This window comes from Artibeus jamaicensis, unplaced genomic scaffold (genome assembly GCF_021234435.1).
Source record: "Artibeus jamaicensis isolate MK-2021 breed Jamaican fruit bat unplaced genomic scaffold, CSHL_Jam_final scaffold_916, whole genome shotgun sequence".
Lineage (NCBI taxonomy): Eukaryota > Metazoa > Chordata > Mammalia > Chiroptera > Phyllostomidae > Artibeus > Artibeus jamaicensis.
The window spans coordinates 54,986,634-55,004,282 of NW_026522059.1; the positions used below are offsets into that span (position 1 = coordinate 54,986,634).

General features: G+C 37.3%; 1 protein-coding gene across 2 annotated transcripts in view; it reads right to left on the bottom strand.

Annotated features, from left to right (window-relative positions):
* The window catches only part of SPIDR (scaffold protein involved in DNA repair), a 381,397-nt gene that overhangs the window by 352,847 nt on the left and 10,901 nt on the right, over positions 1 to 17,649 (bottom strand). The window contains exons 4-5 of one of the 2 annotated variants that reach the window (XM_053660950.1): positions 12,603 to 12,680; positions 8,988 to 9,151 (exon numbers count right to left, since the gene is read on the bottom strand). In XM_053660950.1, the coding sequence (XP_053516925.1) occupies positions 8,988 to 9,151; positions 12,603 to 12,680 (242 nt within the window). Of the gene's footprint in view, positions 1 to 8,987; positions 9,152 to 12,602; positions 12,681 to 17,649 lie in introns of those variants that run through there. The other variant, XM_053660952.1, reaches the window with a different exon arrangement.

A 17,649-nucleotide genomic window follows, 5' to 3' on the forward strand; every position in this document is an offset into this window, starting at 1 on the left:
TTTCATACCTACCATTTACGCTTTTTATTCCCTGTACCTTTTCCTCCATTCTCCCCACCCACCTGCTGATAACCCTCCATGTGATCTCTATTTCTCTGAATTTGTTTCTGTTCTAGCTGTTTGCTTAGTTTGTCTTTGGGTTTTTTTTTTAGGTTCAGTTGTTGACAGTTGAGTTTGTTGTCATTTTACTGTTCATAATTTTGATCTTCTTCTTTTTCTTAGATAAGTCCCTTGAACATTTCATACAATAAAGGCTTGGTGATGATGAACTCCTTTAACCGGACCTTATCTGGGAAGCACTTTAAATGCCCTCCTATTCTAAAAAATAGTTTTGCTAGATAGAGTAATCTTGGATGTACATCCTTGCCTTTCATGACACTGAATACTTCTTTCCAGCCCCTTCTTGCCTGCAAGGTTTCTTTGGAGAAACAGCTGACAGTCTTATGAGAACTCTTTTGTAGGTAACTGTCTCCTTTCCTCTTGCCGTTTTTAAGATCCCCTCCTTATCTTTCATCTTGGGTAATGTAATTATGATGTGCCTTCGTGTGTGCTTCCTTGGGTCCAACTTCTTTGGGACTCTCTGAGCTTCCTGGACTCCCTGGAAGTCTATTTCCTTTGCCAGAATAGGGAAGTTCTCCTTCATATGTTTTCAGGTAAGTTTTCAACTTCTTGCTCTTCCTCTTCTCCTTCTGGCACCCCTATGATTCTGATGTTAAAATGTTTAAAGTTGTCCCGGAAGTTCCTAAGCCTCTCCTCATTTTTTTGAATTGTTTCTTCATTCTGTTCTGGTTGAATGTTTATTTCTTCTTTCTGCTCCAAATCATTGATTTGAGTCCCAGTTTCCTTCTCTCTACTGTTGGTTCCCTGTACATTTTCCTTTATTTCACTTTTAATAGTCTTCACTTCTTCCCATATTTTGTGATCACACTCAACCATTTCTGTGAGCACCCTGATAACCACTATTTTGAACTGTGCATCTGATAGGTTGGCTATCTCTTCATTGCTTAGTTGTACTTTTTCTGGAGCTTTGATCTGTTCTTTCAATTGGACCTTTATTTGGGTCTCAGTGTACTTGTTTTGTAGTAAGGGGCGGAGCCTTAGCTATTTGCCAGGGCAGGATGACCCACATCACTGCCTTGTGACTCTGTATGTGGGGGAAGGGTCCGAGAGGGAACAATGCCACTTTTTCTGCTATCCCCCAGCTTTCAGCCATTTCCTCTGCTACCCACAAGCAAATTGGGCCCTTCTTGTGCTGATTCCTGGGTCGGAGGGTTTGTGTACATTCTAGGACCCTGTGGTCTCTCCAATGAACTACCCTGGGAATCTGGGGGTTTCTTCTGCTGCCTCAACCCCCAGAAGTTTTTTCAGTCAGAGGTTTTGAGGATTTATTTCCCCACGCCAGAACCCTGGGTTACACGGTCTGTCTTGCTCCCCAGTTGTTCATCTTGGTTTATCTGCATACAAATGTGGGACCACCTGCTCAGCCAGCTGCCACCTTGCCCACCCCAGTCCTCCAGCCGCCACCTTGCCAGGAGTCCTCTCCACCCTGGCTGCCCATCTACACCCCTCCTACTAGTCTAGATGAATGTTTCTTTTTTAACTGCTTGGTTGTCAGACTTCCATACAATTTTCTGGCAGTTCTGATTATTTTTTGTTTTTAAATTTGTTGTCATCCTTTTCTTGGTTGTGTGAGGAGGCAAAGTGTATCCACCTACGCCCCCATCTTGGCCATAAGTAGAATATTAACCCCTAAATAACTGAAGCTAAACTGGGATGGTTAAGTCATTTGGACCTTGACTTTCACACAAAGGGTAACCATAAAAAGTGTTTCAGTAAGTTAGTGATAAGGTCATAGTTTTTATTAAAATAAATCTAATAAAAAGATACAATCTAAGAAATGTTATGAAGCAACTGAAACAATATACACAGTAGGTGAAAGGGCTGATTTAAGACAGAAGTTCTGAGGATGCTGTAGTTTAGAAGCCAAATCTATATGACCTGATAATGAAATAGATTCAGACAGTAAAAAAAAAAAAAAGCCATTAACTAAGACCAAAACAACACTCAAAGAGGATGAGCTCGCATTTAAAGGAAAAGAAAAGATATGGCTTAGCGGTGATTTTAAAATACACACAAAGATGTCAATAGGCAACTGAAAACCAATATGGAATTCAGGACAGCATCTGGTTTAGAGAAAGATTTACCAGTAACACTACTGTAATTAGGCAGACCAGAAATCCAAAAGGATCTTTGCTGTAATATAGGAATGCCTCTCAGTGTCTACTTGGAGAAATCAATTTTTTTGAGTCACTCTTCAATGACAATGCAGTATGTGATGTTTTAATACATAAATGTATTAAAAGAAACAAGTGTACTTAATGAGGAACTGCATGGAAGAAGTCTCTTTTAAATAACTTAAAAAAAATTAAAAAGACCTTGTTAAGTCTTTTTTTTTTTTTTTTTAAGATTTTACTTATTTATCTTTAGAGGGGGAGGGAAGGAGAGAGGGAGAGAAACATCAATGTATGGTTGCCTCTTGGGCATTCCCTGCTGGGAACTGGCCTGCAACCCAGGCATGTGCCCTGACTGGGAACTGAACCGCGATTGTCTGGTTCGCAGGCCCGCACTCAATCCACTGAGCTACACCAGCCAGGTTTAAGTCTTTTTTAAAGCAAGCCTAGGTCATCTCTTTTCTATGACCATACCTTTCAAAGTTCTGCCCATTTGCATGCTTCTTCCAACTTGAGAAAGCAATCAACGTAGATTCTGAGGCATTAAGCCAACACCAAGTACTTTCACAGCAAGGGTTCGATCACAGCTGCCACATTTACTACATATGTAATTTTCTTAGAGTAGCATCACTTATCTTTTCTAACAGTCTTCTTGTCTTAAAATTAGTTATAACATCACAAGATTGCTTTAAGGTTCAAATGGAAAATGTACTACTCTCACCTGAATGCTGAAACTAATCACATTTTGAAACCTAATCCTCAAAGCGATGGTATTTGGAGATAGGATCTTTGAGGGAAAACCTCAAGAATGAAATCAGTACCCTTAAGAGAAGGCCCCAGAGCGATCCCTCATTTCTTCCACCATGTGAAAACAGTGAAAAGACAGTCTTCTATGAACCAGAAAGCAGGCCCTGACCAGACACTGTCTCTGCCAATGCATAGATCATGAAACTTCCCAGCTTCCAGAACTGTGTGAATTTATGTAGTTTACATCACCTACTCTATGGTACTTTGTTATAGCTGCTTGAATGAACTAATATATACACATAGATCAACTAGTACAATATAAAGCCTAGTACATGTGCGAATGATTTATTTCTTTTTCTTTTAATCCTTACCCCCAAGGATGTGTTATTAATCTTAAAGAGAAAGGAACTCAGGGAGAGAAAGAGAGAGAGAAAAACACCAATCAGTTCCTCTCGTATGCGCCCTGACCAGGAATCAAACCCACAAACTTTTTGGTGCGTGGGACCATGCTCCAACCAACTGAACCACCCTGCCAGGGTTCAAGTGATTTCTCTTTTTCTCCTTTAAGGGAAAAGCCATTGACTGCTATGTTCTTCTTTGTATTACTTCAAAATTACAAAATAAATATAACAAAGAAGAAAATAAGCTTCTCCAATAACTCCACCACCAAGAGATATATTATTTACATTTTGAAGAACTACAGATGCTTGCCATTCACTTCTTCTAACTATATATATTTGTTATTCAAAAGTTACCTAAAAAGTCTGTGTCATACTGTAACTTGTAATCTTAACAAGGTACAGGTGTGAGTTGCAAGTACTAAAAAGGCTGTGTGCAACAGTTTCTCAGTCAGTTAGTGAACCCGGCACCCGCCCAGCATCTCCCCGCATGGAGCAGTATCTTCTCTCTTATAGTTGTGCTTCTTTCTTACAGTTCAGATTATTTACAGCAGCTTTCAAAGGATAACTAAGTACCTGGTTCACAGACAATTTCCCAAAAAAACAAGCCGAGAAACAAATGAAAAGTCCTCAGAAACTGCCCTGCCTGATGTGGTTCAGTGTAGACTGAGTGCCGGCCTGTGAACCAAACAGGTTGCCAGGTAGATTCCCAGTTAGGGCACATGCTTGGGTTGTGGGCCAAGCCCCCAGTGGGAAGCAACCCCACACTGATGTTTCTCCCCCTCTCTTTTTCCCTTCCTTCCCCTCTCTCTAAAAATAAATAAAATATATTTTTAAAAAACTCCTCAGAAACTGAATTCCCTGATGAGAATATTAAAGTTTCTGACCAGAGTAAAATACTACATTTTTATTTAGTGATGGCACTAAGCTATGATGAGAACAAATCCATCATTTTTCACTTCAAAACAAGAAAAAGGAATTCCTGAAGCTAACTTTATTGAAGATTTTATCTTATCACTATAGAACTGGCTAATGAAATACCAAATCAAGCTTAAAATTATAAAGACAAGTCAGCTGAGATGTGAAGCTACACATAGGAAACCCACCTTCCTTAGCAGAAATAAACTGCTTTAAAAAGCCAGGAACATGGTCCTGGCCAAGTGGCTCAGTCGGTTGCAGTGTTGACCCATATACCAAAAGGCTGCAGTTTCGATTCCCGGTCAGGGCACATACCTAGGCTGTAGGCTGGATCCCCAATCAGGGCACTTACAGGAGACAACCGATCAATGGTTCTCTTTCACATCAATGTTTCTTTCTCTCTCTCTCTCCCCCTCCCACTCCCTCAAATCACTAAACATATCCTAGGGCGAGGATTTAAAAAAAAAATCCAGGAACATGAAGAAACAGGCAGTTCAACCACTGAAGCAACAACCACAATAAATATTCAGAAAAAATTTTAAGAAGCATGTTTTCAGTATAACGTGACAATAAGAAAGTAAGACCATGCTATCATAAATGCCTTTTCTTTCACACTGAAAAAGTTTACAGAAGTAAAGGTTGGCTAGTCCAGTTCACATGAAAGCTCAACAGAAACTTTTAAGTCATGACACATTTCTGGTAAGGCTACAGGTGATGTATTCCATGGGTGTTTTGGTAGCAGTCTCATGGCTCAGGGCGGTCCTTTGGGACCTGAGCTGAGATTTAAGTGCAAGTACAGGATGGCATTTTGCCTTCTTCATTAGGCATTCTTTCATAAACATTTTTGTATTCTCAACAATAAGAAGTCCTCAAAAACATGTATGTTAATAACAGAAAAAATTCTAAAATACAGTATAGCTTTTTTCATTTTTTGTAATGGTATACAAAAAATTCTAAAATACAGTATAGCTTTTTCATTTTTTGTGTGATATACACATAAAAATTTTACCATATTAATCATTTTTAGGTGTACGCTTCAGTGGCATTAAGTATACTCATAATGTTGTATAACTACCTTCACTGTCCATTTCTACAACATACTTTTTCATTTCTGTAACTTTTTTCATCACCCCAAACTCTGTACACACTTAAGAAATAACTCCCCTTACTTTTCAGCATCAGGTAATCTCTATTCTACTTTCTGGCTCTATGAATTTACCTATTCTAGGTACTGCCTATAAGTTGCATCATACAGTATTTGTCCTTTTGTGTCTGGGTTATCTTACTTAGCATAATGTTTTCAAGGTTCATCCACATTGCACCAGGTAGCAGAAGTTCCACTCCTTTGTAAGCCTGAATAATAACCCATTATGTGTATATATACATGTATATGTATACACGTTACACATTTATATATACATATACAGGGTGGGGCAAAGGTAGGCTTACATATGTGAAAGTTTATTATTATATTATTCTTTATAACTGCATTATTTTTCACACAAACAACTGTACACCTACTTTTGCCCCAGCCTGTATACACAAGCTCACACATTTTCTGTGTATCCATTTATGTTGATGGCCTTTGTGTCGTTTCCACCCTTGTGCCATCGTAAATAATGCCACTATGAACATCAATGTACAAGTATGTGTCTGAGTCCCTGCTTTCAGATCTGTTGAGTATATCCAGAAGTAGAAATGCTGAATCATATGGTACTCCTACGTTAATTTTTTTGAGAAACTGCCAAACTGTTTTCCATAGTGGCTATGCCATTTTGTATTACTACCAACAATGACCAAGGGTTCCAATTTCTCCACATCCTCAGCATTTCTCCCCATTTATAGATCTCAGCCATCATAATGGGTGTGAGGTGGTATCTCACTGTTGTTTTGATATGCATCTCCCTAATGATCAATGATGATGAAGAGCATCTTTCACTTGTGCGACTGCACAGAAATCAGGAAGGTGGCTGAGACAGAACAGGTACTGGATTTAACCTCCCTTCTGAAACAAATGAAAAAGGAAAAGAAAAGAAGCCACACAAAATACATGAAACAACGGTTCTCAAGAAACTGGGTACCAGGCAAGAATAACAGTAACCCCTTCAAGTCAGGAAACAAAAAATTGAGTTCTACAATTGTCCCACCTTACTTTCTTGAGAGAATTTCCAAACCACACAGTAGAGGGGAAAAGTGAGGTGAAGCCCAGTAGGTTCCCTGAGTTGAAGAGAGAGCTCAGAGACCAAGCGGACCAAAGTAGCTCGAGTTCTAAGACAGAGTACCAGAAAAGGAAGAGCTGCACAGAGAACCTCACATACTCCCTTCAAGAATTCAGCAGAGTACTGATCAGCATGTGCATGTACAGAAACTACTGTAGGCCAGGGAAAGAACCAGTCAGAAGCCCAGAGTTTACAGAGGGTCAGAAAACAGTACCTGTTCCAGCCAGCCAGAATGGAAAAGCTTCTAATTCAAAGTATTACACAGAATACTCAAGATCTTCCTTCAGCAGTGGGACATAAGAGTGAGCAGTTCCTGAGACCCACCTAACAAATCACAAAGCAACAACCAAAAGGATAAAAGTGTTTCAAAGTAACTGTACCCCAGAACAAAGCCCCAAAATATAAGAAGAAATTTTTAAAAATTCACCTCCCAACAACATAAAATTCACAGTCTGTATCCACTCACAAATTTCTAGGCATGCAAAGAAAAAAAAAAACCTATAGTGAAAAGAACTATCAACCAATAGTAATAAATACAGAAATGACACATGATATATTTACAGAAAAAGCCATTAAAACTATTGTAAATATACTTTATTTGTTCAAAACGTAGAGAAAATATGACCACGGTAAGAAGAGACATGAACAATATAAGATTCGTATCAAATTTTTAGAGATGACAAATACACTAAATAGTATAAACAGCAGTTAGACACTGAAGGAATAAAAGATTACTAAACCAGAAGATACACAGATAGAAGCCATTCAAAATAAAACAGAGTGAAAAAATGATTCATAACATAACTAACCAGCCTAATTAACATACATATTAATTGGGAGTCCCCAAAGAAAAGAAAAAGGCAAAACACTTTCCAAATGTGATGAAAACTTTAAACCCATTATGTGAAGAATACAGTTAACATAGCAGACCTGGGATAGGTATCTTCTGAAAGCCTACCTGTAATGCTGATCCTTGTCTACCGCTGGGAACATCGATTTTAGGAGGCTTTCCGTCATCCCCTAAGTGGTAAGAGTGGCTCCCTATGCTGAAACTGTGCAAACAATAGGGCTTATGCTGACTACCGGTTTTCCTTCTTGAAATCTGAAATGCTGGTACCTGCTGGGCAGAGTGCCTACTTTACTAGCCGCCGATAAAACTCTGGGCACTGAGTCACTAATATGGTCCCCAGGCAGACAACAGTTTACACATGTTATCAAAACTCGCTGCTGGAGCAATCAGGCAGATCTGTGTCACTTCCCTGGAAAAGGTCTCTTGGAAGAGTCGCCCCGACTACAACCAGGCAAAGCACAATCAAAATCTTAAAATATCAAGAGTGATACTAGCTTCAGGCTTCTTCAATTTTCTTTTCTTTTTTTAATCCTCACCCAAACACATGCTTATTGATTTTTTTTTTTTTAGAGAGAGGGGAGAAGGGTGGGAAAGAGGAAAGATGTGAGAAACATCTATTGGTTGCCTCTCGCATGCGCCCCAATGGGGACTAAACCAGTAACCTGGATATGTCCCCTGACTGTGCAATTGAACCCGTGACCTTTCGGTTTACGGGACGATACTCCAACCAACAGAAACAGCCAGGGTGCTTCACCTTCTTGACAGCAATTCTGGAACTAAAAAACAATGAAGGCTTCAAAATTCCGCAGAAAAATTTTTTTCCAACATGAAATTTTACACAAATTTTCAATCACATATTAAAGGAGATAAATGCATCTTCTGACATGCCAAGTCTCACAAAATTATCTTTCACAAATCCTTTCTTGAAAGCTTCTGGAAGATGTACTCAATCAGAATGAGAGAGAAAACCAAGAAAGAGGTAGACATGAAATCCAGGATTATGATGCTCCAAATAGGAGGAGGTAAAGGGAATTCCCAGAAAGAGAATGAAGGGAGACCTAAGGACGGCAACATCCATGAAGCAGAGAGGATGCTCAGTTCAAACTGGAGCAGTTAGAAGGTTGTGGGAAAGAGTTCTCCAAGACAACGAAACTGATAAAATGCCTGCTATGTCTAAAAATTTTAAGGGGAGAGCTATGCAAAGGTGAAAACATTAAACTATTTAAATAAAAGACCAAAATAATTAACTGTAAGGAAAATAAAGAGTTGTGAAGGAAAAGTAATCATAATAATATCTACCTTAGTTGCAAATAAATTTTATTCACAAGTATGTAATGTTGAGTACTAATCTAACCAAACCATGATATATCTGCTCTGAAAGAATGGAGGGATGGGAAAAGTTCAATGGGTAGTAGGTTGTGGGCAGTAGGTGAAAAGAGAACTCCGTATTTATCCATATTTAGAAGTACATTACAAGCTTGTTATCTAGAGATAAGGAGATAAAAAAACAAAATAATCCACTAAGAGCCAAAAGTTATCCTTGAGGAAGGAGTAAAAAACCACCAAAAGGCTGATTAATAAATGCCATAAAAAGAATAAAAAATTCTGAAACAATCATTCTTACCTTAGGAAGCTCAGAAACACTCTCTTCACTTTTCAAAGAATGACTGCTTGCACGAGAAGCTGAGTCTGATATTTCCACAGCACTCTGGCCATCTTCAAATTCACTGTATTCATTGGTGTCTTCCCTGTCACTGTCACTGTCCCAGTCAACACACGGTAGTTCATCTAGAAAATACAATGATAAACTCAATTTTATATAAGCTTAATACAATTTAAACCCAACTTTATTAATTTTTAAGTCAATGTGTTTTATTCTCAGTAGTTAAAAAAGATCCATGTTACTCAATAACTTAAATATGTATTAAAAACAATGAAAAGTACATTCCCACTACTATTCTCGCTAGCCATCCTATTTCTCTGAACCCTTACCCCGCTCCAGTTCTCAGGTAACTACTTTTATTAGTTGTTTTGCATCCTTCTAGAGTTTCTTCAGCCTGTTAAAGCTGTTAATTTTGTCCTTTCTGATGCTTTTTTACTTAACTGACAGGTTTTTCCACATCAGTAAATATGAAGCACCTTCATTCTTTTCTGTAATATAGTATTCCACTGCATAGTTGACCCACAGTTATTTAATCAATCCTCCATTAATAAAGATTTTCAGATTTTCACCCCAAATTTTTTATTGAATTCTCATCAGTAATGAAACAAAATAAATTTATTTACAAAGGAAATAACATACATAATAACCTGCCAAGTATCTGAGATAAAACAAGAACTTGATAAATGATAATTAAAGGTAAAAAGCAGAAAGTAATAAAGGAAGGGGAGAGAGGGAAGGGAAAAAGGAAGAGAGAAGAAAAAGCTAGACAAGCAATTGTGCTCTCATTTTAATTCAGATATAATTCATACCTCACTATTCATCCATAAAAAGCATATATCTTTTAACAATGAAAATATGTTCTGAGATGTGTAAAGACAAACCAAGTTTCATAACATGAATTTCATTTAATGTGGTTGAAATAACAATATTTAGCTTACATACAAGGTCTGTCCAGAAGGTATCCAACTATGTTATATGAAAAATAGAGACATTTATTGAAGAAGACACAAGATACAAAAAACATTGTACACATGACAATGACCTCACACAGTCCCCTTCAAAGTAGACATCTTGGGACCTCCACGGTTCTAATCACCATCAGCTACCCTGTCATATTTTCCTGAATCTCATCAATGTCTGAAAATTCTTCCCTTTCAATGGTGATTTTAGTTTTGAGAAAAGCCAGAAGTTGCAGGGTACCAAATCTGGGCTATAAGGGGGCTGAGTCACCTGGGTGATTTGATGTTTTGCCAAAAAACTCTGCACAAGATGATGTGATGCGTGAGTGGGTGCATTGTCGTGATGAAGCTGCCAATCACCAGCTGCCTATAGCTGCAGCCTTCTGAATAATCTAAACAGTTTCCGTGTAGGAAATGTTCAAGCTTAATGAAAAATCTGATGTGGATTCATTGCTCTACTTGCTCAGTCATTTTGAATGTGACAGCCACACAATATACACACTCACTCAATGTCATCTACCACCCACACTGACTAGGTAAGGGAAGTTGTCATTATTCACACAAGTGCATTCCATTCCACTTCCTTGGCTGCAAGGTTAAATTGATGCTGCATAAACCGTTCTTGTTGTATTAACAATGGCTAGACCTTTTCTAGACAGACCTCATACAACCTTAAAAAATTACTTCAGCCCTGGCCAGTGTGGCTCAGTTGGTCTGGCATCACCCTGCAAACTGAAAAGTCACTGGTTTGACTCCTGGTCAGGGCACAGGCCTGGGTTGCAGATTCGGCCCCCAGTGGGGTCACATGAAAAAGACAACCAATCAATACTTCTCTCTCACACTGATGTTTCTCTCTCTCTTTCTTCCTCCCTTCCCCTCTCTAGCATCAAAAAAAAATTTTTTTTTAAGAAATCACTTCACCTGGCTATTACTAAAATGTCAACTGGTAGTTACCAGATGTCATACAAAATGGCCAAGAGAAGAGAAAGTAATCACCTTTTAAAGGAGATGTCTGTACAAAGGTAAGGTTGAGTAACTAAGTAACTAAATAATGTAACCTGTTAAAGTAAGAGTTAAAAAAAGTCAAAGTTTATTCTGAAAGCATAAAAACTTTTATATATCTTCAATGAGCTATACAATGGGGGACCCAAAACAAAAACGGCATTATCTCCTGGAAATGGGCTCTTTGTAGTGCAGGTTTCCCCCATTAGGTGAGTGTTTAAGGAACCTGGCTGTGTACCAGCTAGCATTGCTGTGAGAGGTTGCGCTCAGCTTCAGTGAATTTTTTTTTTGAAAACTCAACACATTTGCCTATTTCATGATGGGTGATTTACAAGTGTACCTGCCCACACTGTGCTGAGTGTTCAGCATTTTTTGACCAAATACAGCATGATTCCCCTGCCCCACCCTCCCTATTCACCCAGTCTCACCCTGAGAGACTTCTTTTTGTTTTGCCAGATAAAAAAAGTCTTCAAACTGAAATGTTTCATCAATGTGGAAGAGTTGAAGCAGAAAAAAAAAGACAGAAACACCAAAAGGCATCAAAATCAACAAGTCAAAAACTATTTTGAGCAATGGAAAAAAAATGTGTCAATAGGTGTATTACAACAAATGGAGAGTAATTTGAAGGTGACTGAAGTTTAAACATGTAAGAATAAATACACAGTTTTTATACATAAATTGCAGGGTTGTTTTGGGTCCCCCCTTGTATATTTTAAAATATGTATAATAACATGATTTCCATAACTTTAAGTCTGTGGTTTCCAACTGGGGGCTAATTTGTATTATAGAGGACATCTGACCACATCTGAATACATTTTTGGTTCAGAAATGTTGTTCTTACCTAGTGACAGAAACCAGAGATACTGTTAAACACCCTACAATGAAGAGGAAAGCTCCTCTCCCAAACAAAAATTACCTGGCCCCAAAGGGCAACATGTCATGGCTGAGAAGTCCTGTTTTAACTCACAAAAGCAGGACATAATAGTGAATATAAAATGCCATCAGAACAGAAGCTTGTTAGTAAGCTATACTTCTACCACACATTGGTTGTCACGGTATTTACCCAAAACAAGTTACAAAGAAGGCAATATGCGTGTGTAGCACGAAGTAGTTGAGAGAACTGGCTTTGTCACTGAAGAAATCCAAAGTGGAATCCAAACCAATTTTCACCACGTCCAAACATAAGTTGTTAACTATAAAAGTACTCCTGGTAATACCTATCTCTTAGAGCTATTATAAGAAATATTAAATGAGAAAATATTTCTAAAGGGCTTAGCCTAAAGGCTGGGACTCAGTAAGATCATACATAATGAATGCTAAGTATCAGAAAAGGAATGTAATTCTTTCCCAATATTGAACCCAAAACATAATAAAAACTGGATTTCTTACACAATTATCAAGTTACCCATCTTCTGGACATAAAACTCCTGGTACAAAACTTGTCTATTCTAGAACTATGACCATCACTTTTCTGTCACTTAAAAAGTGTTTTAGGGGGGGAGTGAGGAGGGTTGGGTGGCTGGGTGGGCTGGGATGAGAGTAAAAGACAGAACACTATACTTGAACAACAATTAAAATTTAAAAAGTATTTTATTATTAAAAAAAAGTGTTTTACCTTCACCTGACTCATCACTTCCACTGGAACTCCAAGTTATTTCCGTAAGCCCACTGGTACTCTTAGATGTAATTGTTTCTGTTAAAGAAAAAGAAAATACATTAAAAAACAATCACCTAATATAGTTATCAGAATGAGATTTAATGCATGTCTCTTTGACAAAATTACAAATAACACACATTCTGATGCCAGTGGGGACAATGTCTTATGTCAAATCTTCCTGCCTAAAATTGTATGTGCAACCAGGGTAAGATGCTTTAAATTGAAACCCTATTGCAAGAAGAAAAAGAAGAACTGTTTGAAATAAGTTATAAAAGACAAGAAAAACATTGAAATAATTATGGACTATATAATGTCCTAGAATACTTCCTAAAACAAAACGACACCCAAAACAAAACAAATCACAAACTCCAAAACCAGAACTTACGTATAATAGAAATGCTTCTGTGCATCTCCTTTGCTGTATTAAGAACAATGGTAACAGGAGTACACTTAAAACTCTTAACAGAAAAACTTTAAACTTATTTCAAGATAATAGAACATATAGTTATAAAAGAGAAATTCTTTGTATTCTTTTCCCAGTTCCTCAATTGATAATATTTTATAAAACGATATTTTACAGCCAAAATATTGATACTAATACCATTGAGATATAGACAAGTTCTCTCACCAGGATACCTTATATTACTTTAATTTTTAAATTGTATTTTTCAAATACAGCTTACATTCAATATTACATTGGTGTCAAATGTACAGAATAGTGGTTAGACAATAATGTAATTTATGAAGTGACCCTCCAGATAACTCCAGTACCCTACATAGTTATAATATCATTGACTATATTCCCTATACTATACTTTACATCCTTGTTTTATAACAACCGATTTGTACTTCCCAATTCCTTCACCTTTTCTACCCAGGCCATTTCCTCTTCTGCCTGCCAAACACCAGCTTGTCTCTACATTTACGAGTCTGTTTCTATTTTTTTTCATGTATTTTGTTCTTAGATTCCACATATAAGTAAAATCATACAGTATTTGTCCTTCTCTGTCAGACTTGTTTTATTTAATATAAACCTCTAGCTCCATCCATGTTGTCTCAAATGGGAGGATTTCATTCTTTTCATAGCCGAGTTAGCAACAGTACACTACACATTAGTACCACATCTTCTTTATTCACTCTGGTGAAGGGGACTTGCATAGCTTCCATGTCATGGCTACTGTAAATAACCCTGCGATAAACACAGGGCAGACAGTGCCCTAGGTCCATGCGAGAGGAGGACTCAACACTGGGACATTGGTGACTGTCCCTCTAGCCCTCACCTGGAAGCCACGCAACTCCGTCTCTCTTTGTATGACTCTGGCGTACACCTAGCTGTTTTTCTATTCATGTTCATAATTAACCTAAATGCTAGCATTACTAAAATTGTCTATCCTTCAAAATATAAAATTAAAAATAAACTGTTCAGAATAACATAAAATCTGTATTGATTTAAATAGCTAATAAAGCTAAGCTATGCAGTTGCTTGCAAAAACACATTATCAATCTTTCATTATTTTGCACCTGGAAAAGTAAATCAAAAAGGAGGTGGATGGCTACTTACTGAATGTGTCTCCCTAAAATTCACACATTGAAACCTAATCCCCAACATGATGGTTTTAAGAGGTGAGATCTTTGAGGGCTCTGCTCTCATGAACGGAATTACTGTCCTATTAAAAAAAAAAAAAGCCCCAGAGAGATCCCTGGCCCCTTCTGCTATGTGATAAGGCAACAAGGTGCCATCTCTGCACCTTATACTAAACTTCCAGCCTCCAAATTACCTCCAGGTAATTTCTCCAAACTATGAGAAATAAAATTTCTGCTATTTATAAATCACGCAGTCAATAGTATTTTTGTCAACAGCCTAAAAGGGCTAAGGAAGGAAATTAACACTATTCTTATGATTATATAACTAATTCATGGAATTAATAACCCTATGAATTATAGGCACTTAACTGTATAATTTATATCAGTAAAACCACTACAAGGAACTTATTAGTCAGTAAATAATTTTATTTGCTAAAAAGGGTTATTCTTGAAATCATGTCCCATTCCAGTGAAACTCCAGGAAGGACACCGGCCAGACTGTAGGAATACTTACTACACACATGTAAACATTTCTGAGTGTGTGCTACGTGCCAGGCACTATGTTAGCATCTGATGTTAAAAGTCTAACACTAAAATTTATTCATATATTAAATTTAACACCGAGCATCTTAAAATAGGACCTCATCTGGAGATAGGGTCTTCAGAGTTAATCAAGTTAAAGTGAGGTCTTTAGGATGGTCTCTAATGATAGTTATCATTATAAAAAGAAGTCATTTAGACACAGAATTAGACATTTAGTAAGGGATGATGATATGAAAAGACACATGGAGAACAAAGCCATCTATAAGCCAAGACAAGACACTTGGGGAAGATCCTGAAAGGAACCAACCCTGTCAACACCTTCACTTTGGACTTCTAGCCTCCAAAACTGTCAGATTATTAAGTTTCTGTTGTTCAAATCACACACTTCGAGATATTTTATTATGGCAGCCTTAGCAAATTAATATACCTAAGGATATAAAGATGAGCAACAGAGAAGGGTCTGCCCTTAAGAAAGCCATGGTCAACAAGGAGAAAACCAGGTCAACATAAATCTTAAAAGTTTAGTAATGCATCTCAAGGATCAGACTTCTGACCTCAGTAACAAAATTTCCGCAAGGTATTTCAGGAAAAAAATAAACATTAGTTCTTGTTTACTTCATAGTTTCATTTTGTTTGGTAAATACATTTTTTAAAGTTCTGCCTTTTTATCACTATCACTATCTACAAAGGTTCCAGACCCTTTTAAGTTTTTTTGTTGCTTTTTTTAAAATTTAATTTATTTATCTTTAGAGGGGAAGAGAAGGAGAGAGGGAGAGAAATATCAATGTATGGTTGCCTTTCATGCATCCCCTGCTGGGAACTGGCCTGCAGGGAACTGGCCTGCAACCCAGGCATGTGCCCTGACTGGGAATCAAACCAGGATCCTCTGGTTCGTAGGCCTGTGCTCAATCCACTGAACTACACCAGCCAGGGCTCCCTTTTAAGTTTTTATCTTCTTCCATCTCCCTTGAACATTCTGGCAAAAAGTCCTTTGCTCAATATCCATATGCTTTCTTCTCTCACCCTTTCCCACCTCCTCTACTTCCTCCCCTTCTTTAGTCTTCTCTGATTCACAGTCCTTACATGTGAATAAACAGAGACATGGAGACACGTCTCTGTCTTTTTTGCACTTTGCAAAAGTACACTCTCCCACTTGATTTCCAGCTCTGATAAAAATATTACTTTTACACCCTAAAATTTCTGTTAATAGCCTGCCTTTCATACTTTAGATGCTACCATTTTTCAAGTGAGCCAGTTCAAAGTAAATGCCTTCAATCTCTTTTTCTACTTGTAAGCTTTTGTTAAATTATTAACAAAATTATCTTGCTTTCACAAGCTGCTTATGCTGTAAATAAAGTAGTTATACACAGAATCTAGCCTTTCAAAATATACTGAATATTCTACAGAGTAGAAAGTACAGCATAGTAGGTCAAACACTGGGTTGGTCAGAGAGTCCAGTTAGTTTTTTCTATGAAATAAAAGATACATTTTTCATTTTCACAAATAAGTTTATTGATTTGGATATTTTGAGTATGTTGGCTATCTCCCACAGGGTAGAACACTGGTTATTCTCAATTAATGTCTCAATTCAATAGCTATCAATTTCAACTGGTCTACTCAACTGACATCCAGCAAGAAATCTCCAGCATAAAACTTCGCAAACCACTTTCAACACTTTTGATCAATCACATCACCTTCTCCATACACTGCACAAATCTTTTTGGTTTTCAGCTGTTTTTACCGTTCTTGAAATAATATGGCATAATATGTTGAAATGTTGCATATTTTCTTCCATCTTCAATACTAAGATGGCTACACAAAAATTCACCAATTGTTATAAATTTTCTTTAAACGCATGCTGTTCTGACAGATGTCACAATATAATCTAACAGAACTGTTTTGAATGAAGTTAAAGACAACTAAACCTACTAGAGCCATCTAAGGGAAAAAGCAAACAAAATTTTTGGACAACTCGATTTAAACTGGCACAAGGAAATCAATTCCAAAAGATCTTTTGTAATGAGATAAAAGGCAGCAGAAAAGATTCTTTTGTGATTAGATAAAAGTCAAATCCAAGTTGAATTTAACTATACTTAAAATGTCCAGAGAAAGATTTGTCACATCTATAAAGTATTATTTTCTCCATACAATATATTATGATACTTTAGAAATCAGAATTAACTGACCTTTGAAAAATCACAGCATTTGGCACTGATAAGAAAAGTTAAATTCTGCAGACCCATTAGAAGATAATGGCATTACAAAAATATGCGTGACAGTTTATTTTATAATAGAGAATTTTACGAATCTTTAAAAATTTGAGAAAATTTATTTTCACTTGCAAAGAAAGAACCCTCTTAAATGTTAGTGAAATAACAGTATAGCTCAAAGTGTTTAGTCTCTTATTCACAGTTTTCCCACTCTGCAGAACTGTGACCACACTTCACATAGTTCTTTTTGCCATCAAACATAACAGCAATTGAGCCAGGCATTTTTATTACTTTTTATTTTTAAGTTCACAATAACCCAATAAGGCACACATTCTTAGTCCCATTTTCCAGATGCAGAAACTGATGCTTGGCATGTTTAGCTTGCTTCCCAAGATCACAGAGTCAGGACACAGTCAGGATACTATGTGCCAAATGAGATCCCTCGAGACTCAAGACTCTCCCTGCCCGCCGACAGTGTAACTGAGTCAGCAGAGTCAAGGCTGGCTGATGCCCCAGCCCTCTTCTTTCTTACTAACTAAAATTTTACTACAGCAGCAACACACATTTTTAAAAATCTTTAATTTCACTCAGGTCTCCTTAGTGGAGGTAGCCAAATATAACAGGTTCTGGCTAAAACTAGAGGTCCTGGAGAAGAAATTTCTAAATCT